This window comes from Thermobia domestica, chromosome 15 (assembly GCF_964235325.1).
Source record: "Thermobia domestica chromosome 15, izTheDome1.hap1.1, whole genome shotgun sequence".
Classification (NCBI taxonomy): domain Eukaryota; kingdom Metazoa; phylum Arthropoda; class Insecta; order Zygentoma; family Lepismatidae; genus Thermobia; species Thermobia domestica.
Genome location: NC_137468.1, coordinates 141,155,627 through 141,177,094, shown reverse-complemented (window position 1 = coordinate 141,177,094; position 21,468 = coordinate 141,155,627). Strand labels below are relative to the sequence as shown.

Sequence of the window (21,468 nt, the reverse complement as noted above, 5' to 3'; positions counted from 1 at the left end):
TTCTTTTTTTACGGTACCCAAATTTTTTTTCGCCGTTTTCCAGCTTCGGCCGTGCAGAAATATGGGTATGGATAGAATCATCTTCGTCGTGGCATAGCTGGGAAAGAGAGAGAAAGAGGGAGGGAGGGAAAAGGAACACATGAAGAGACACTAGAAAAGTAAATAGGATTTTTGCGTTTACAGGAAATGACTTCCACGACAAAAGCCACGATCTTATCATTTTGTGTAGTTCTGTGTAGTATCTTCCAAGTTTTGTCCACCTTGGATAACAAAGATATAGCCGAAACTGGTTGTAGATTTATACAACTTCTGGTTGTCTTGATTAGAGGAATCAACTCTGAAATGTAATATATTCTTGTAAAACTCAATCCACATCAAGAAAGTGTTTCTCACTATCTTTCACCATTTTTGCTTCAAGAAAATTAATGTTAAAACCGGAAGTAATAGCCACACTCAGTCTTAACAAGATACCGGTACATTTGGAATGTATTCTTCTGGGTATTTAATAGATTTCAGAAAACTTATTCTCATTATCTATGATAGTTTCTGCTGTATTATATGACAAGCAACGTTAAAACCTGAACTTGTTAATTTTTCATCATTTCCGGTTTGAATAAAGGTTTACGAAGTAGATGGAATCTGCTGTTGAAACTTTAAATTGATTCCAGAAAACCTCTTGTTACTATCCCTTACCGTTTTCGCTTTGTGATGATCAACGTTAAAACCGGAAATGGTTAATTTAATTTACTTTCGATTTGAATAGAGGGTTAATGAAGTAATGTAATCGATCCCAATAAACTGCTTGTCACAATGCGTCAGGGGTGCCCACAAGGGGGGGTTATGACGCAAAGTGCGTCATTGAAATATTTGGGGGGGGGGGTAAAAATCTGTATAAATATGTTTGAGGGAGTGTAAAAATTAATCGAAAAGGAGATTTTTTTTCATGGAAGAACACCTACGGGTGGACAATTGGGGGGGGGGTGCGTCATGGACATAAGGGGGGGTGGGCACCACTGCAATGCGTTACCGTTTTCATTCAACGACAATCAAATTTGAAATCGGAAGTGGTTGATTTAAACCACTTCTCGGTTGAATAAAGTGTTAACTCAATGAGATGGAATCTATTCTTGAGACGGTGAATGTACTTTATAAAAACCATGCGTCGATATCTCTTACCAATTTTGCTCTGGTCCCCGTCGATAGACGGAAGGACATAGCAGTTCTGTAAGATATCTAATATTTACACATAGTGTAGTTTGAATCTTAATACTTATGTACATTAAAATAGCTCAGTTCTGGGTAGAATTCTTCATTTAAGTTAAATAAGACAAAACTTGTTTGCCACAATGGGTAAGTTCTCAATCTGAAGCGGGTTTCTGATATTGGGCATACAATACCAGGTGCCAGGCAAAAAAGTTCGTGCCGTTTTTGACGCCCATTAGTCATGCGCTTACAGAGAGGAAACGAAATGATGCACGTGGCTGCCAAGCAATCATGAGTTAGTCTGACCATCGACCTTCAATAGCACAGGCACGTTGCACATACAGCAGTCACAACTCGTCCATTGTCGAAGAGAAATGGAGGTATCCAAGCAGCTTGTTCGCGTATGTATGTTGTGTGACTTTAAAGCCACCCTGTCAGCTGCCACATCAAGTCGCCACATTTGCCAGGCATTTGGGAAGAATGCCGTGAACGAACGCACTGCCAAGCATCGATTCCAGAAATTTCGTTCGGGATATGTGAGCCTTCCAGATGAGCCTCGCAGTGGACGACCACATGTGTTGGATGATGAGGCCTTGGAAGCAGACTCGAGGAGAAGTGATCTAACGTGCGATAAACTTGCCAAAAGGTTCCATGTTTCCACTGAAACAGTCAGTCTGCACCTGCATGGGATAGGAAAATCATATAAGTTAAGCAAGTGGGTAACCTACATGTTGGCAGCCAACAAGGAACAGCAAGTGACAATCTGTTTGTCCTTGCTGACTCGGCAGCTGAGCATACCCATGTTCGATCGCTAGGTCACCGGTGACGGAAAGGGGGTAATCTATGACACTTCTAAGCGTACAAGACATTAGTTGTCGCCATATGACCCTGTTCCTCACACCTCAAGATACTTTTACAGCCATGAAAGGTTATGCTCTCTGTATGGTGGAATTGTCGGCAAATGGTGCATTACGAGTTCCTTCCACCTGATCAGATCATTACTGCTGGCCCTTACTGTCAGCAGTTGCAAAGAATGCACCGTACGTTGCAGTAAAAGGGTGTGCTTTACCTGCACGGTCACGGAGAGACATGTGACAAACAGGATCTGGAAGACACTGTGCCATGCATGATGTTCACCGGGCTTGAGCCAACAGATCCATTCCCTCCTGTTCCATTCCCTCGACTACCATTTCCGTAGAGATCTTTCACAAATGAGGGAGACCTGTGGAACGCACTCACGGATTTCTTTACCTCCACGACAGTCGAGTTTTATCACCAGAGTATTGTGCAGCTGAAGAAAGGTTGGGAAAAGGTGTTGGATGCTGATGGAGATTACTTCGAAACCTAAAGGTACGAACGGTCCACTGTATTGCTCTTTGTTTATCACCGCTCTAGAACGGCAAGAAATTTTTTTGGTTACCTGGTATTTAGGTAGCATTTCTTAACAAATGTACTTTCATTAAATATGAATATTCAAGATAAATCTATCATTGTTCTTTATTAATAACTTACAAATTTGAATAGATTCATTTGATGGTAAACAGGGGATGCTTTTCGTTGTTAATAAAGAAGTTTTTGTTTATGCACAGGAACATTTTGAGTTTCTTAGATTTTATTAGAAATATGAAATTCATTTTAAGAAAGAACAAAAGAATATTTAGCGAAAGAAAACGTAAACATGTTTTAAAATCTACATCTGTTCTATTATAAATTTCTTATATATTTAATGTATGACTATTTATATTTTTTTAACTTCGTTACATTGTAGCGTGAATGTCTGTCTGTTCATATTGGTCAATCCGGTGTCCAGGTTGGAAACGCATGCTGGGAGTTGTATTGCTTGGAACATGGAATTCAACCTGATGGTCAGATGCCTTCAGATAAAGCTGTAGCTGATGATAGCTTTAACACATTTTTCAGTGAAACACAAGGTGCTAAACATGTTCCGAGAGCAGTTATGATAGATCTCGAACCAACTGTTATTGGTAAGTGTGGTTATAACAGTTTGACCAGAATTCTTACTTTAAATGAATTAAGGATAATTAAGTAATTCAGTGCTTTATTTTTGTAAAATTTTGGAACTTTTATGATGACATGACAGGTTTAATTCTCACAAATTCTCACAAATTTCCCAAATAATGACAATTTACTCTAGACTTTGAGAAATGTGAATTTTCTTCTATTGATTGAAATAGGGCAATATTATATTGATTGTTCAATATAAGGTTATAAAGGAAAAGAATTGTATGTGATTTGAATCAGTGGAGTAACGTGAACCATGAGGGCCAATTTACAAACTGAAATTTTTGGTCCCCTTAAAAATATAAAGTACGGGACAAGAATAAACGACTAAAAATGCCATTAAAACTAATAGCGATTCTGGTCGTTTATTCTTGTCCCGTACTTTAATAAAAACTTTTTTAGAAAGTAAATGTTTTACAACTAGTTATCACATATTCTTCAGGCAAAAAATGCAAGTTAGTGTAATGTTTATCACTATTATTAAATTAACTGTGGTTGTTATTTAATTATTTATCTGCCTAACTAACTAACTCTATGGCCTATGGAACCCGGAGGTTCAATGCTTCATTCACAAAAGCTCACCACTGACTTCTATCCTTAGCTAACTGGTTCCAGTTTCTACTTTCTATTTCTATTTCTGCGAGATCCATCTTAATATTTTCCTCCCATCTGCGCGTAGGTTTTCCAAATGATTGTTTTCCGATTGGTCTTCCAGTTAAGACTTTGAAAGCGTTACTACTTTCTTCCATTCTGGCTGCATGAACTGTCCACCTGAACCTCCTAAATTTGATGACCCTAACAATGCTTATTAAACCGTATAAATTATGTAGTTCCTCGTTATGAAGTTTCCGCCATTCTCCATTCCCGTTCCTCTTGAGTCCGAATATTCCTCTCAGGATCTTGTTCTCAAATACTTTTAGTCTATGTTCTTCACTCAGAGTAAGCGACCCTGTTTCTCAACCATATAGCACAACCAGCATGATCGTTTGATATATTTTAAGCTTCAAATTCCTCGACAAAATGTTTTGAACTAATTAATAGCACGAATTCCCTACTTTTAGTCATTTAATTTCTTCGCGGATAAGGTTTTGGTCTGTTAAGATTGATCCTAGATATTTGAAAGTCGAAAGTATTATTTGATATTTTCAGATATTTAATCATTTAATTATTTATCAGATAAATTATTTATATTAATTTATATTAATATAGAGAACAGAAATTCAACTTTCGGTAACCATGTAGTTTCATCTCCTGTAACGATATTCAAATTAATCTCTAGCGTAACTGAACTATCCGACCGACTTGCTTTCAGATGGGAAGGAAAATACAAACCGCGATTGCAAGTATTACACAGTAAAAAATGGTTTTGTTAATTCAACTCAATTTTAACACAGGGCAGTGGTTCCAGCGTGACTATCACTATGCGGTGTTAGTTCAACACAGACCCCGAGGTGTTGGCGTTTAACACAGCGGGTGTTACGTTTTTAACACACAACCGGTGTTAAATTCGGTTCTGTGTTAGTATTTTTAATGTTGATTCGACACCATGTCAGGGTCGATAGCGTGGAGAAAAGTGTTGAGTGTTACTTGATACTTGTGTCGGTGTTGCACCAACACGAAGAAAGTAACACAGTGTGTAGTGTGTTAATTATTTTGCGTCAATATTACACCATGTTAGGTATCAATATAACACACTCACTGTGTTACTTCAACATCATTTTCTTATTATTGCAACACACAATCTGTATCATAATTCAAGGTCAAAGCTATGTAAGTAACACTATTCTGGTGTTAATTTCAAGACCACCAGATTAACACCGTTTTTGGTGTTAGTTCGACTCCACTTCTGTGTTACTAAGACACCTATTTTGGTGTTGAAATAACTTCGTGTGTGGTGTTGATGAAACCATTTTTCTGTGTTGGAAAACCATGTGGTGTGCATGCTTACGCTTACCGAAGATTCTAATGTTAAAATAAGAATAGTAAACTACAGAACACTTAATATAGAAAATCTTCATAAAAATTTTTGTCGTCCTCCCCAACATTTATTGTGAAGTATTTCTTGATAGTGCGAAACACAACCTTCACCAACATCTTGTTCAAGAATGATAGGAAACTCTTACCTATATCTTTATAACATTAATATGTTTTCCTTTTAATCGTGATTCTACTTGTTTTCCGCCTTCTTTGAACCACAGTCGCCGGTGTTCACTGGTGAGCTCTAGTGCAGTGTAGAAGTGACACAGTAATACGATGTTGTTCCTCCCTGTTGACAGATTTCTTAAGAAACATAATGTAAAACAATTGAAAACACATCGTGCGGTTTGCATGTTGAAATTTTGCGTATCCTGGATTTGTTTGTGCATTTCTTTCTACTGTGTTTGTCTGTAGCTTCAGTACATAAGCCTTGCCTTTATAATTATAGTGCAGTAAATGAAGCTCAAATTTTCATGAAGAAAGGAACGAATTAGTAACAAGCTGGAACGTGGTGCACATCTTGGGAATGATGTTCTAAACAACATACTAAAAGTGCTTTGAAATCCCAGGTGACCTTCGCCGCCATATTGGAAAATGGCCGCTGGAAGTGTCAAATTAACAATATCCAGATAGAAATAACAATACCTTCGCTATGGTTGAACATAAAGAGAGAAAATTAGTGTCGTTTTATAGAACATAGATAACACAATCTTTTTAAAGAGAAATAATTTTTCATAAAATGCAAACTTTTAAAAATATTTAGCTCTAAATTCTAAAATTCTGAATACTACCGTCAAACTGATTTAAAATTTTATTGAACTTAGGAAGTAATTATTAACAAGTTAAAATTTGACATAGATGTTGATAAAGATTATTTAAATGACATACTAAAATTCCACAACTTCTTTGTTCGCCATATTGGAAAATGTCCAGATGTCCGAAATAATTGAAAGATAATATTTTGTTAAGTGAAATACAAAATGTGAACCGGGCTAAATATTTGAGACACTGTAAATACAGTCAATCCGAAGTCAATTGGGATCAATGGTGGTGCAAGGGGGAAAACATTATGACGTGTTTAAGGTTGTCCTCTGTCATCTTGGTAACTGATATCTTGAAATCAACTTGTTTATTTTAAATGGCAACATGGTTGTGTGACATATTAAACAACATCCTCGTTCGAAGAGAAACCCAATGGTAAGGTTATGTTTCCAAAACCTGCAAAAATTGTTATGAATTATGAAAAATTGTTTCTCTTTAAAAAATATTGTTATCTATGTTCTATAAAACGACACTAAGTTTATCTCTTTATGTTCAACCATAGCGAAGATATTGTTATTTTTAACTGGATATTGTTAATTTGACACTTCCAGCGACCATTTTCCAATATGGTGACGAAGGTCACCTGGGATTTCAGGGGACTATTAGTATGTTGTTTAGAACATTATTTCTAAGATCTGCACCAATTCTCAGATTGTTACTAATTTGTTCTTTACTTTTTGGTAATTTGACTCCACTAATTAGATGCCCAACATATTCGGCAATCACGCAGAAAACAACACCGAAGATTCTACACTTGGGTTAATTTAACACGCACGCATGTGTCATTTCAACTACCGACATTTGACACACAACTCCAAATGGCGAGTGAGTTGTTCTAACCACCTGTTTGTATTATATTTTAATGCGATCGTGTTAACACATAAGCATAGGAAATAACACAACGATTTTTTACAGTCTGTTTCTGGTAGCTTAATGTTTTATTTCCTCTCTATTGAATTTTCCTCGTTGTAGAGCTTCAAAGCAAAGATTCTTTTAAATCCGGTAATTTGATGAAAACAAAGTTAAGGATCTTAACAGCACAATTACATAGCAGGCATATGCCCATCATGTTCACCCAGGCACATGGGAATGTGTCCGAGAGAAATTATATGGATCGCAAGTGATAGTCACAGTCTATGTCCGCCCCTAGTATGTTCTAGGTATGTTCCCCATGCCATAAGCGTCAATGAACCACAAATTTACTCCCCCAAAATATGCTAAGTCGCCTATATGCGTAATGTGTTTACATTACTTTAGACAAGTAAAAAAATGTACCCCAGGGTGGGCGGGGATACAAACCACCAATCTTTGGATTACTAGCCACGTACTCTCCGACTTGACCACGACGGCGATGAAGACACCCTATATATACGCGTATATATGTGGGCAGAAAGAGCAAACTATAGGGGTTTTATCTCAAAGTTTAAACTACATAATGGCAATTGATTTCACGAAACAATAGTAATATCAACAATCAAGGTACTAGACGTGTTCCACCATAGTTAGAGTGGGTCGAGGGGTCAAGTGGATCGAGTTTTCTGAGTGGGTTAGTGGGTCGTCAGTTATCACCATGTGACCCACTGCGACCCACCACCCACCGTGACCCGCCTCGAACCACCATGATTTACTGTGACCCACCGACCAACTCTTCTCACTGCATTGTAGACAGCATCTTCTGAACAGCATATTTTTCTTCACCCTCGACCCTAGCCATAGAAACTAAAACTAAAACACGTTTCTGATTAGTTGCAGTTTGCGATTGTCCAAACCTTCTGGTGTATGTATTGTGTATTATAGTAGCAGTAGAAGAAAATTGTCACTTTGTTGGAATTGAAGAAGAACATTGAAAAAGCAGTTGAGGTTAATTTTATATCATGGCAGTCAAGGTGGAACAAAACGAGCCCCGCGGGGCTTCTAACCCATTTCTACTACTACTACGACTACTACTACTCTTACTACCACTACTACTATTTATGCAGTGGGATCGTATAGCAAAACTGCACATGTAAGGTAAGTAAATAACTTTTTGAGTATTATTTTTATATAAAAATAATAAAATCCTTGGCTCAGGTTTGAACCCACACCAAATGCAATTATAATTACTAGCTCATTGCGCTAGTATGCTCAGCTACGAAGACCACCAGTAACAGTCATTTGATTTCTGCTATATTTATGGTACAGGGCAAGAAACTGATAACTCCAACTAACCAGAACTGCGTATTTAGCTCCTATAAGAAGGGCCAAGCGTGATTTAAAAATATGCTTCTGAAAGAGTAGCAGTAAGGTGAAATGGCTGCCATAATACAAAATCACGCCAAATACGAATTGAGATACGTCATACGATTTTCAAACGCCAAAGGGCTTAACGTTGCTGACATTCATCTGGACTTTTGTGTCATTTACGGACCTACAGTAATGAGTGAAAGAAAGCTCGGGTAATGGTGTTAAAAGTTTCGAGAAGGGCATTCAAATGTTGATGACGATGATTGCAACGGAAGGCCTAGTGTCCAGACGGAGGATCTGCCGGTTCACAATAACTGAACTCACCAAAGGATTTCGAGAAGTGTGTACAAAAACTGTGTAACAGCTTTTTAATGTATCCAGACTATTGTTGTGTATGAAAAAATGCTAATGTATGACATAATAACTAACCAGTTGCGAATTTCTCGCATTATAATAGAAGCATGGAAGTTTATGTCACTGCTTTCATAATTGTTTTCGTTGTTTTACTATATCTTATTACTAGCGCTTACGATTATACCAGGGTTTCTCATAAGTTTCCTGCCACACACACCACATGGAAAATAAAAGCGCAAGAGAGTAATGTGGAAGAGACTTTTCCCTGCAAAATACGAACCATTATAATCCATAGTGGACAATCATATTTCTGCCAAATTGCAAATGTTTTGTGTATACCATTCCTTGAACTTCGACTCGAAAAACACTTGCGCCCCACACCAGACATTACTCACATTACCGAACGTTTTACCACAAAGAAGCAGGTGGTAACCTGAAGTGCTAAGTCAGGACTGTACGCTGGATGTGGTAACAGTTCAACATCAAAGCCACGGAAGTTTTCTTGTGTGACATGACACCTAAGGCTAGTGATGATCGCAAGAGTCTTGGTCTTGCAGTTTTTGCAAGAGTCTTGCACGCAAAACCAATACCAAGACCAAGACCATACCTGCAAGACCAAGACCAAGACCAAGACTCTTGCGCAAGAGTCTTGCACAAGTACCGGCACTACTTGATTTTTTATAGAATGTAAAAAAAGAAGGAGATGGATTTCTTGGCTTCATTGAAAATGCTGCTGGAGTGGATGTGTTCCCAGTAGTTTATGCAATCCGTGTGAGTCGATCTGCCCCTGTAGCATATAGCTACAGTATGTGTTTCTTAATTAGTTGTTAGCGTTTTCTGCAGATATTACTTTTTGCAAGCCACACGAGTGTCATCTTGTGCCATGTGAGCTTTTTCGATAGACAAACACTGTTTACGTGGATTTTCTCTTCGTTTTTCCGTTTCCTCCTACTTTCTTTATTCCATCATTTCAGTTATTTCTAATCATTACCTTCTCCCTTAGTCTTGGTGAATAACCGTGGGACGTTAAACTAGATACTTCATTTCATTTCAAAGCATATTAGTGGTGTTCTTCTTCCAAAAATGAAGATAAATATAGCAATGAACATCGGTAATACCGTACCCCATAGGTTTCGACTACATGGATATGGCCTAGCCTCCGAGACTCAAGCATCAGTTGGAAACTTTTAATGTGTGCTCATAAAATTAATATCATGACATTGACAAAACATTAGTGCATGTGACCGCAAGTTTGATTTCATGGGAGGATGCTTATATGTTGAATAACTGTTTATTAACATAACTTTTAGCCTCCTTAGGTATACGGCACATCGAGGATTGAGCGATATAACATTATACTGCAACAATAAATCTATATTATAAAGTTGAAAGTGACTATTTTTGTGATTTCTAATTTCTTGAACCACCTGACTGATCTCGATCAAATTTTTAACGTAAATGAGGTTCAAGCCTGGAATGTTATCTGCCAGTTCACTTTGATGGTGCGAACTAGGATAAGTGACTGTCTTTGTGACTTCATCACTCTTGAACCAGTCGATCGATCTCAATCAAATTTTCAACATAGATGAGGTTCGGACTTGGGGTGTTTTTATCAAATTACTTTGACGGTAGAACTTAGGGAAGGGAAGGGGATGGAAAATGTACAAAAATAAATAAAATTTAATAACTCTTGAACCACCCAACCACAACGTAGATGAGCATCGGACCTGAGATGGTTTCTGCCATATCAATTTGACGATTAGGGATGCGCACGAGACAAGATTTGTGGCTGTCTCGTCTCGAAAATATGCTGTAAAAGTGATGTCTCGACTCGAAAAATATATATTTCTCTATTGGGAGAGCCGTGTCTCGACTCGAATTTTGTTAGGAAAATCCTGTCTCGACTCGTCTCGTGCTCATCCCTATTGACGATGAAGTTTAGGGGAGGGGAGGGGAAATATATTTAAAAATGATAAAAAATGACCAATATTAAAATGGAATCTATAGTTTTGGGGGTCGCTGGGATATATAAACAGTGACACTTCCGATTCTCTTTAAATCCAAATTCAGCCCCGTAGCTTGGCGGAGGGAAGGGAAGAGGCATAAAAATGATCGAAAATGACGAATAGGAGTGTCGAATCCATAGTTTTCAAGGTGCTGAGTTGAATACTGACCTTCCGATACCGTTTACAACCAAATTCAGCCTCGTAACTTGGGGGAGAGGGAGATACATCATAATGATAAAAAATGACTATATATTAGTATCCATAGTATCCATAGTTTTCGGCGTCGCTAAGGTGTACAGTGATACTTCCGATCCCATTTAAATGCAAATTCAGCACCGCAACTTAGGGTAGGAACGAGATACATAAAAATTATCAAAAATAACCATTATCAATGTCGAACTCATGGTTTTCGAGGTCATTGCGATGAACAGTGACACTTCCGATGCCGTGCCTCGCAACATGGGGGAGAAGGAGATATATAAGTTAATTGAAAATGACCGATATTAGTGCCGAATCCATAGTTTTCGGAGTCTCTGAGACAGAGAGTGACACTTTTGATGCCGTTTAAATCCAAATTCAGCTCCGCAACTTGAGGAGGAGGGAAGAGAAATATAAAAATAATTGAAAATGACCGATATCAGAGAGCGCTTTACTAATAGTAAAAAGTCACTGACTAATGAAATATATTATTTATTATTATTATTATTATTATTATTATTATTATTATTATTATTATTATTATTATTATTATTATTACTTTAGTTTAACCCAACGAAGTGGGTAATTGATGCTAGTAATCCATATTCACAAGTGAGACTTCAAATAACTTGGAATTTCATGCCGTTATTTTGTATTTCTAATACAGGTCAAAAGTATTTGTATAAATTGAGTTTACACAAAAACATAGACAATTGAGTCGTTTTCAGCTTTCACTCAAACTATTCTAAAATATTAAGAGGTTTGACAATAATAATTATTATTTTAATTTTCTCTCTCTTTTTTTGGTCAATATTGCAAACATATGATCATCATCATAATAGCTATTCTGTCATTATTGACAAGTTAGTTGAAGAAACTGAGAAGGTTCGACGTTCGGTGGTCCTCAGCTAGTCTCTTCGTCTTGACGTAGCGAGTATGTTTTAATACCTTCTTCAACTAGTCTCCTTCGCTCCCTCCCTCTCTTTCCTTACACAATATCCTCTAGCACGTCCCCAATAATACAGTTCCTCCTCAGCCAATATCCTAACAAGTTCCTCTTTCTTCTCAGCCAATATCCTAACCAGTTCCTCTTCCTCCTCTTAACAATATCTAAAATTCTTTTTTCCCCTACTGCTAATATTATTAACACCTTCTCATTCGTTTTCCGTTCAACACAGCTAATTCTCCCTTCCATGCCCATGTTTCGAAAGCCTGCAATTTTTTCATCACTTTTGCGTAATGTGAATGTTTCTGCTCCATAGAGTACATATTGGAATCAGTAAAACGAAATCTCAATATTTAATTCGAAGTTTGTTTAATACAAGGATTCGCTAATCGTGGTTGAAAAGAAAAATCTGACGCCTTTAGAGTGTAAAAATAATTTTGCAATTCATGGTATTTCAATAGTCTGTGCCGTCTTGATTTTCTTTCATGCGTCTCAGGGGTAGCCTAACCAGTTTGGGAACCCACGTGGAAAAAATATAAACAGATTACGAAACGTTGTGATTTAGGCATATCTTATAAGTAGAGAAGCCTGGGAACCCATTAAAAAAAGTAAAGGTCATCACCTATGTTGTACACTATCATCATACTTACACGAAGTTAAACTATATTACATTTAGAAACATACATTGTATTTCCATTACTATTGGTGCATTGTAGAGTTTATTATCCCTTATATCCATAGTAAAATTTACCTATGAAAAGCTTGATATTTCTTAAATGCAAAACTTGCAAGACTCTTGCATGCAAGACCAAGACCAAGACCAAGGGTTTCAGTGCAAGACCAAGACCAAGACTGATTGTGCAAGACCAAGACCAAGACCAAGACTACCCCGGTCTTGGTCTTGGTCTTGCATTTGCTCATCACTACCTAAGGCAGAAAGCATGTTTGTGGTTGATTAAGTATGGGTATTTTGGTGACACACTTTAACATTTTCGTTTGAGTTGCTCATAGTAAGGCTCGGCGTTCACAGTACGACCACGAAGAACAAGCTTCTAGTGCAGGAACCATTTAAATTCCCGCATACATTTGCATCACTTTGCGTTCAATCTTCTGGCCCTGTTTCACCTCCAGTGCTGCATCCTGGCCTGGGTTCAACCTTTAATTACTTGTGTCTGGAGTCCGACGGTAAACTCATTTTTTCGTCTGACGTCACACTTCGTTTAATAAAACACTGATCCATGCGATTGTTCAACAGCGCTTCACACAATTCCATCCTTCGTTGTGCCTGCTCAGGAGTGAGATTGTGCGGCGACAATTCGATATCGTCTGTACATCTTCCAACAGTGGTAAATGTCCTTTGTATGGTTGATTTCAAGGTACCCACCTCCCAGTCAACATGAGAGTGATGATGCTCGGATTCGCCTCCACAGCTTGGCGTACAACCTCCATGTTGATGGTGAGAAGTCTTCCTATACATTCTTTTTCAGACAAGTCATAGTTATTTGCTACTAACACTTTTGATCCAAACTCGTTTTGTATGTTTATTCTAAAACGCCGGAGCCCGAGTCCAACTCGTTTTTTAACGTAATAATCTCTATATAACTTATGGTTTTCGGTCGGTTGTCGGCCGGGTGAAATACTTACTGACAATGAGACTCAGTTCTTGAAGAAATACTATTCACCTGACATCCAGCGAAGAGTAAATGAACTTTTGCAGCTTGATTGCTGTGATCAACTTTCTTCGTTTGACTGCAGCACGTTCGATAATATAGTGGAATATTTTGTTTCGAAAACTATTATTTTAATTTTACACAAGTTTTCTTGTTTGAAGCAAGTAAAATGAATATATAATAGAAGAAATATCAAAGATTTTAGAAGAGTACAGTTTAGATCCCATTCGGAAGGTGAAATTGATGATTCAGATTTAGATCCTGATTTCGAAATTTAAAAAGCAGGTGAGTGCATGAGCAGTTCCGTACCGTGGAAAATCAGCGCCCGGGGCGAGAGTATATGACGGCACCCTTCTCCCCGTACATATAAGTAAAGTCGACAGACAAACCGTGAAGCGCCACCATAGTCGGCGGGCAGCGCAAGAAAATTTTCTAAAATAAACCTGCTTTTCCTTGATTTTGAGCACGTTTTATTATTTTTTCCTTCCATTTTATATATATTTTCTCTTTGTTCCTCCCGAATTCTGCGGCCCCGTACTTCGGGGTCCGGGGCTGTTGCCTCGCTCCTTATTATACACCATTGTCAGTGCTCGTACTTCACACTCAGCGGGAGTATTTTCAATTGTAAAAATTCTTTTCGTTTGTTCAAAAAATACATCTTTCAAACAGCAGCGTAGCGAACTCCTCCTTCTGACATTACCAAATTATATATTCATAATAAAATCTAAAGTCCAAAAACTTGTTTTTAATGTTTTTAGTGCGTCTATTATTACTTAGCAATGTGTTATATTTTTTTTAAATGACCTAAAAACAGTAAGTACGCCAGAAATTTTTACTTGGGGGTATGTTCAAAATAAAAGGGGGGGGGGGTGCTCTCAGAATAGTGATATAATTTTTAAACAAACTCAAAGAAGAAAACAGTATATTTTGTTACGCAACTATTGCAATACTACTACTAGTACCGGTACTACTACTACTACTACTACCACTACTACTACTACTACTATTACTACTACTACTACTACTACTACTACTACTACTACTACTACTACTACTACTACTACTACTAATAATAATAATAATAATAATAATAATAATAATAATAATATCAGCTAGGTTCAATAAAGTAAGTTCGCACATTTGAGCATTTATTATTATTATTATTATTAAACTAAGTAATACAGTGAAACCTCTTAAAACGGACATTGGTGGAACACGATTATTTGTCCATAAATGAGAGGTGTCCCTAAATGGAAAGATTCTCTCTCATAATACCACACCACACATATTTATGGAATGGAAGAATAAGAAAGTTTGTCCTGTTATGAAGATGTCCACTATTGAGAGATTACCCGTTAAGAGAAGTTTCACTGTATTAACCTCCATTATTTTACCCAGTAATTACACGTGAATTGATTACATACGAATTATTGTAACTATTTTGCAAAATCCTGCTATTATTTCAATTTATTCACCCCCAGCAAGTTTCAGTGTGTGATATTTTTGCAAAATATTAATTAGGATAAAAAATCCCTCGTCCCATGCTGTAATCACATTCGTTTAGTAATTTATACTGTGCATAGTTCCAATTTCATTATTTATTTTAATATCCTAATCCTGTTGTTAACGTTAATTGTTGTAATATTATTTCATCTCTAAATCTCCGTTTCTACCCCTTCCTGGTTACGTTATTTGCTCTGGATATCTTTCATAAGAAAATTATTCATTGATTTAGTTGTTTTCCAGAAATCCAGTGTTTCAATTTACAAATAGTTTGTATCTTTCTGTTTTGTCTTATTTAATATACCCTAATTTTAATAATCCCTGGACTCATAGTGGTTTGGTCTCTTGTAAATAGTTGAAAAGTGAACAAAAATGGTCAAAAGCACACGAAAAAGTGACCAAAATCTCATTCGGCCTCTTTCTTCCTTTGCCAACTTCTCCATCACCTCTCTCTTTGTTTGTTGTTTTGTTTCTTCTTTTTGAGTTTCCCTAGGTTTCCAAAATAAGCTTTGTAATTACGGTAAGCAGACTTAGCAGATGTAAAAAGCTTCTGAGTAAGTGGAACCAGTTCTGGCCTATTTCCGAATTTCTTCATCCCAGACATTATATTTAACTTTGCATTAAGAGTTCTCAAAAACGTGAAATATTCAAATTCACCATCTACTCTTAAGAAGAACATACAAGAAGCATAACACAAGACGAACATGATGAACCACACAGACACACATACACAACGTTCAATGGAGCGTTAACTATTATGAGAGAAAACTAAAAAAATATTATAATAGACGAAAGAATAGGCACAGAGGGGTTCTCGACCCCACCTTGAGAGCTTAAGCATCCACCAACCGTCCACTGTGCTTTAGAAAGAATAAAAGCTGAAGTGAGAATAAAGCTGTTTCAAATTTGGCAGCAAGTACTGAAGCTTTCAGAAGAGTAATGAGTAACAAGTGTCTGCCTTTTTCCATTTGTTTTTATATTTTTCTTAGAAAACTGCCAATGCAAAACATAAATCACACGAAAAAGTCACTTTACCTCTCAAAAAAGTAACTTTTGTGACAAATTTAATAAAAAGTAACTTCTAGTGACCAACTTGAAACAAAAAGTAAATTTTAGTTTTAAAAAAGTGACTCGCTATGAGCCCTGTTCCACTCAATGAATTTAAGTGAATAAAAAATATACTTTACAAAAAAATTAAGCTAGCGCCAAATGCGTTCCTGCATAACACTAGACTCAGTTTAAAATATATATAATTCTTACTTCGATCGATCTCTTCATTTCTAAAAACATTTTGACTACACCCTTCTAACGTCCGTCCGTTGATACACCACTTGCAGAGCAGGCTCGAAACCAGCCACAGAGCTTTGGGGAGCCATGAATATGTTAGGAGGGTCCAAGTCATTAAAAATTCTCTTACAAATATCTAAATTGTGCATTTTGTATTGAGGTCTGAAGGGGACATGAACAATTAAGGGAGGGTCAGGCTCTTCCTAGCTCCCCCTCTAGTTGCGAGCAAACATATAAAGCACCTACCAACTGAATCTGGTATAGGCTTATAACTATATTGTCACATATTTCCTTATTGAGGAGGAGGTAGGTGAATGACCGCTCAAGACATTGCCACTTTCAGTTATCTGCATCTGTCCATCAATCTCTTTTCTCGGAAACGACCGCGGAGCCCAGGAGGATAGGTATGAGCGGGTCTGTTTTGTCAATTGTTTCAATCGAAACATCGCCCGAAACAATGAGGTCATGTAGTTCTCGAAGCCGTACATGAGAACGATGTCGCTTCGTATTTTGAAGCGAAATAAATAAATAAGAATATTGCCTTCTTTCCTAAACGCTAAACTTTTTTTAACTTGATGTAATAAATTACCTATATGATACTGGTTGATACAATTGGATTAGGGGGAGTATTCCTTTTCCATCCAGGGGTGTGTTAAAGAAATTTGGAGGGGTGTTGGGGGGTGTAGATTACTCCCTGCCTAAAAACACCAGGATACTGGAATAAACAAGGTCACATTAGCCAAGGATCGAAAGTGTTAATTTTCCGAACCATACCTTTGCTATGTAGTAACTCACTGCGTATTTCCCTTCCACTGCAAATATATTTCATGCTGTTTCACGGGCTGTATGTCTCAGCAGAAGATCACGAATCAGTATTCTTTCCTACTTCAATTTTCAGATTAAAATATTCCTGCAACAAAATGGAAACTTGTCATTAATGGATATCTCCCAGGGGAAGGATTCTTCTGTACATTGAGGTGATGGTTGCTATGATTCTGTTACTGACTAATGTTTCCAGAGGTACCCAAAGTTCATCTTCTGACATGACAATAAACTTATGGGATATTCTAGTACGACTGTTTCTAAAATAAATGACATATTTTTCGGTACCTCACTTTTTATAGAAAAAAAGAAACGCCTAAAAATCAATCTTTAAAAAAAGAAAATCTATTTATCTATCTTATTTCATTTTCTATCTCTCAACTTTATTATGAACGGTAGAGATGGAATTCATTTTCCGATATTGTATTAATAAGTTGGTCTGAAGCTATTATATCTAAATTTTTGGATACTTATTGTATGCTTCAGCTGGGTATGGAAAGATACATACAATTAATTTCATGGCGTTTAAAGAAAAAAAGAAAGCTTATTAAATCAATATCTGTAAGTCTACTTACTCATCAATTTTAATTTCAATTCACTACTAACAAGGGACGTAAAGCCCAGTCAATAAAGGTTTTTGCAAGGAAAAAATTTGGGTAAAGCTGATTTTCTCTCAAGTGATAGACCACTATGAGAGGAACATTTTCCCAAAAGTCCCCGCCCATCCCCCTGGAGCTTCTCCCCCCACGCCCACTCAAAGTTAAAAAATGGGAGTTTTAGAAAAAGGGTCGTATCTTCAAAACTAATGGACATATTGACATGCTTCTTTCTTTCTCGTAATCTGTGAAATGTGCTCTACAATTTCGTATTCCTTAAAGTTTTTCATAAACCTAATGGTTTCTTGGCAATTTTAACCTAAAGAGTAAAAAATGAAAAAAATCGCCCGCGCCATTTTGTTTTTCCTCATATTTCCTTAGTGAGTTGTGATATGGAAAAATGTTTCAAATAAATCTTAAAGAGCATAAAATTATCTTTCCAACGGTGTATATATTGTGGAGGTTACTCTTAAAATTAGCCATGTAGCGAGGTAAGTTTGAAGACGAGCGGGCTCAAATTTTCGTCCCAAATATCAGTCACTATGTTTCATTTCGAAAGAAAAAAAATAATAATAACAAAGCTTTTTTTAAAATAATAAACCACTGCATTGTTAGAAAAGCATTTTTGTTTAGTCCTGCCTCCCCTGTGAAGCTTTAACCCTTACTCTATCCCCATTACCATTCCAAATTTAAAAATAAGCGTTTCTGATATTTCCAAAACTATTCAACACACTGATAATTTTCACATTGTTTTATTCTTAAAAAGTGATAAAATTATTTTATTTTATTTTCTATTTTTTTATAAATCTAATAATTTCTAGATAAACAAATAAACTATAAAAATTTGAAATATTTTGTTTGCTCTTCCTTTCCCTATTTTTTGCCTTGGATCTCCTCAGTCAATTAGAGTATGGAATTATATCTATAACATTTTTTATGTTTACATCTTAATTTTGAACATGTCCCCTATGCTTACTGTAGTATTTTCAACTTAATCTTCCGTAGCTATACAGTATACTATTTAATTTTCGGATGATGATTCTACAAGTTCTTCCCCGGAATAGAAATGTGAATTTACGCAAGACAGCCCATACAGTGCTCACACATTGCAGAGCAATCTATTTTAGTTATTTTACATTTACAGTATTGTCTACACCCTTGCTTACACGAACATGATATTATGTACAGAAGCTCGTCTGGTGCAAATGGCTTGGATGTGGGAATAGATTTCAATGTCTTTTTGGAGCGTCCGTTTTCTTTAATTCTATCCTCCAACCCCATTCTGTGTCAGGAAGTTTATTTCCTAACCATTTCTGTATCTGCAAAACTACTCTGAGCGAATGTTCATTACACGCTTCAGAAGTTGGAGGTAGTTTAGCCAGGTCGAAGTTAGATCTTAGTGAACTTTTCTTTGTGAAAGACAAAAATCTGTGGTATCGGGCTTCATTCAAATTTGAGTATTTTCCCAAATCATACAAAGCCAAAACTAATTTTTCACCTGTAGATAATATTTCTCCTCTAGATTTTGAAATATCCAAAAACACTCTGGCCCAGTTTTGAAATTCCGGTGATTTGAGCATATCTATTACTTTTAATTTGCCCATACCATAAAAACACGATGTCGTGTCACATCCTGTAAACGCATGACAGAACAAAAGTAGTTGCCGGCAATCTCCAAACTTTTCAATCAATGTTTGGATCCTGAAGTACCGTGTGTTCGGAGTCGCACCACCTTTCTCTTTACAGAAGTAAACAGAAGCACTTTCTTTCTCAGGAGACAAAGCAGTAAGTAAGACTACCAGCTCAGTATCAGATCCTACAACAATAACTTTTGAAGCAGTTTTCAACTGTTGAATGGCCGTCATTACAATGTCAACATCTGCGTCTTCGTATGTTGTAATTACAGTCAATCCCCGTTTCACGATTTCAGACTCCAGAGCCAACGATAATCTCTTCTTATTGTTTCTATTACCTAAGAACTCGTCTTTTCCCGTGGCACAGACTGTGTTTTGACAAAAAATTATTGTGAAGATTTTTTCGCTTTTTTGTTCTTCATTTTTCGTGGTAGGCTCACTAGGGTAACCATCAAAAACAACGATAGATTTTTGACCATATTTATTAAGAACATGTGTACAATAGTTCTCTAAGACAGCTCCAAAGGTACAATTTTATGGCCATAGCAGATGGTGAAGAAGACACCCTCCGTCTACAATATATGTTGCATCCTTTACATTAGTTCTTCGATGATTCCTTCTTCAAAAACTTTCATCAAGGATGATTTTGTACCTTTTCGAAGAGAAACTTCGTCAAACAGAGCTGGTGGGCGTACTGCCAATTCATATTCGAAATATGTCTTTAATTTGCTGGCGCTATCACAGGCACACAATATCCGATTAAAAAGCTGTTGAGAATTGATATTGACCTCTTTTGATTTTACTCTTGCTGACTTCCGTATCTTCACCTTTTCTGTGCAGTTTAAGTTCTTCGAAATTTTTACCTTTAATTTTGTTCATGGTAGACAAACCGACATCGTATGCTTGATCACAGTTTATTAAATCATCACAAACAAACCCAGTGGCCAAAGAGATCAGTTCACCAGACAACTTTGTAAAAGGATTGTGTTCTTGTAACCAAGCTGTAAACTTCTGTAAGTCTGGCAAGTCTTTCTTCTTTCTGGATTCTCGTAGTTACACGTGCTGTTCGCTAAACAGCATTGCTGTTCCGAAAAAATCTTCTACAGCCTCATGGACTTTGAGAAAGAATGGTGTTCCAAGTATCCATTTTGAAAAAGTATTGTCAGTAATGCCACGGCCATGTGTCAGTCCTCCAACAGATTTCATGGGTCGCATCAAATCTTGTTCTATGCACATATCAGACCACGTTCCTGACCAGTACTTGCCTTTCCGCCTAATAGTGAAGAATCCTTTCTCCTTAAAAAGAACTAGTTCTTGATTTGTGAGTTTTGATTTAAGTTTGCACATCTCTTGTGCATACAAGTGGGCCGATTTAGCATAGGGGAGATGTCCGGCAGCATGAAAATATGGGAGCATTTGAATTGTTGTATTCAGATGTAAATCCTAGTTTCCTGATCTTTCTGCAAAGATAAACAGCATTATAAGGTCAATGCACCTAAGGAGATTAACCCACAGCTTAATTGTTCTGCTTAAAGTTCTAATTTCCTGCAAGAAATCGTTAAATTTGCTCAAAGCTTCTTTAACAGCTAGTTCTTCTAGAACATCTTGTTCATTAAAACTCTTTTCAAGAAGATCTTTAGAAATATTTTCCAAATATGCAAGAGAGCCATTTATTTCAGGAAAACTGCTCTTCATCACTTTAACAATCGCACAAGCAGTAAGGCTATATGCTCGGACGGCTCTTGCGTATGCGTGACCATTCAAATGTGGTTCACAGTCAGTTTACCGTAAACTGTAGCCCATAGGTCTTCCAAACCACTCCCCTCCATTATCTTTCCAATAACACCCATAAAAAACATTAATAGATGGAATCCTCCTAGCCTCAGAATAATTTTTGACACTTCACTGTTGGGATTTGCTGACGCTACAATTTCATCCGCCTTTAAAAACAATGGTTGATCGAACGTAACAATACAGGCACGGCGTTGCTTCTGATATTGTTCTGCAGCATAACTGAGAGCAGAGAAAATTGTTGATGGATTGCTAGGATCCATGTTTATAAAGGGAATTCCTAATATATATGTATCCTCACAATCTTCTCTTCTACTCATTACGGAGGCCATGAATCCATTCCACCCAGGCTGCATATCTGCGCCTGCAATCCACAAAACATTCATTGGAAATATGGGGTGTACCGTTCGACAT

At 36.9% G+C, this 21,468-nt stretch overlaps 1 protein-coding gene across 1 annotated transcript in view; it reads left to right on the top strand.

Annotated features, from left to right (window-relative positions):
• Nucleotides 1–21,468, top strand: part of LOC145671269 (tubulin alpha-1C chain-like) — a 71,231-nt gene that overhangs the window by 7,573 nt on the left and 42,190 nt on the right. The window contains exon 2 of the mRNA XM_081740205.1: nucleotides 2,972–3,188. Coding sequence (XP_081596331.1) covers nucleotides 2,972–3,188 — 217 coding nt within the window. The remainder of the gene's footprint in view (nucleotides 1–2,971; nucleotides 3,189–21,468) is intronic.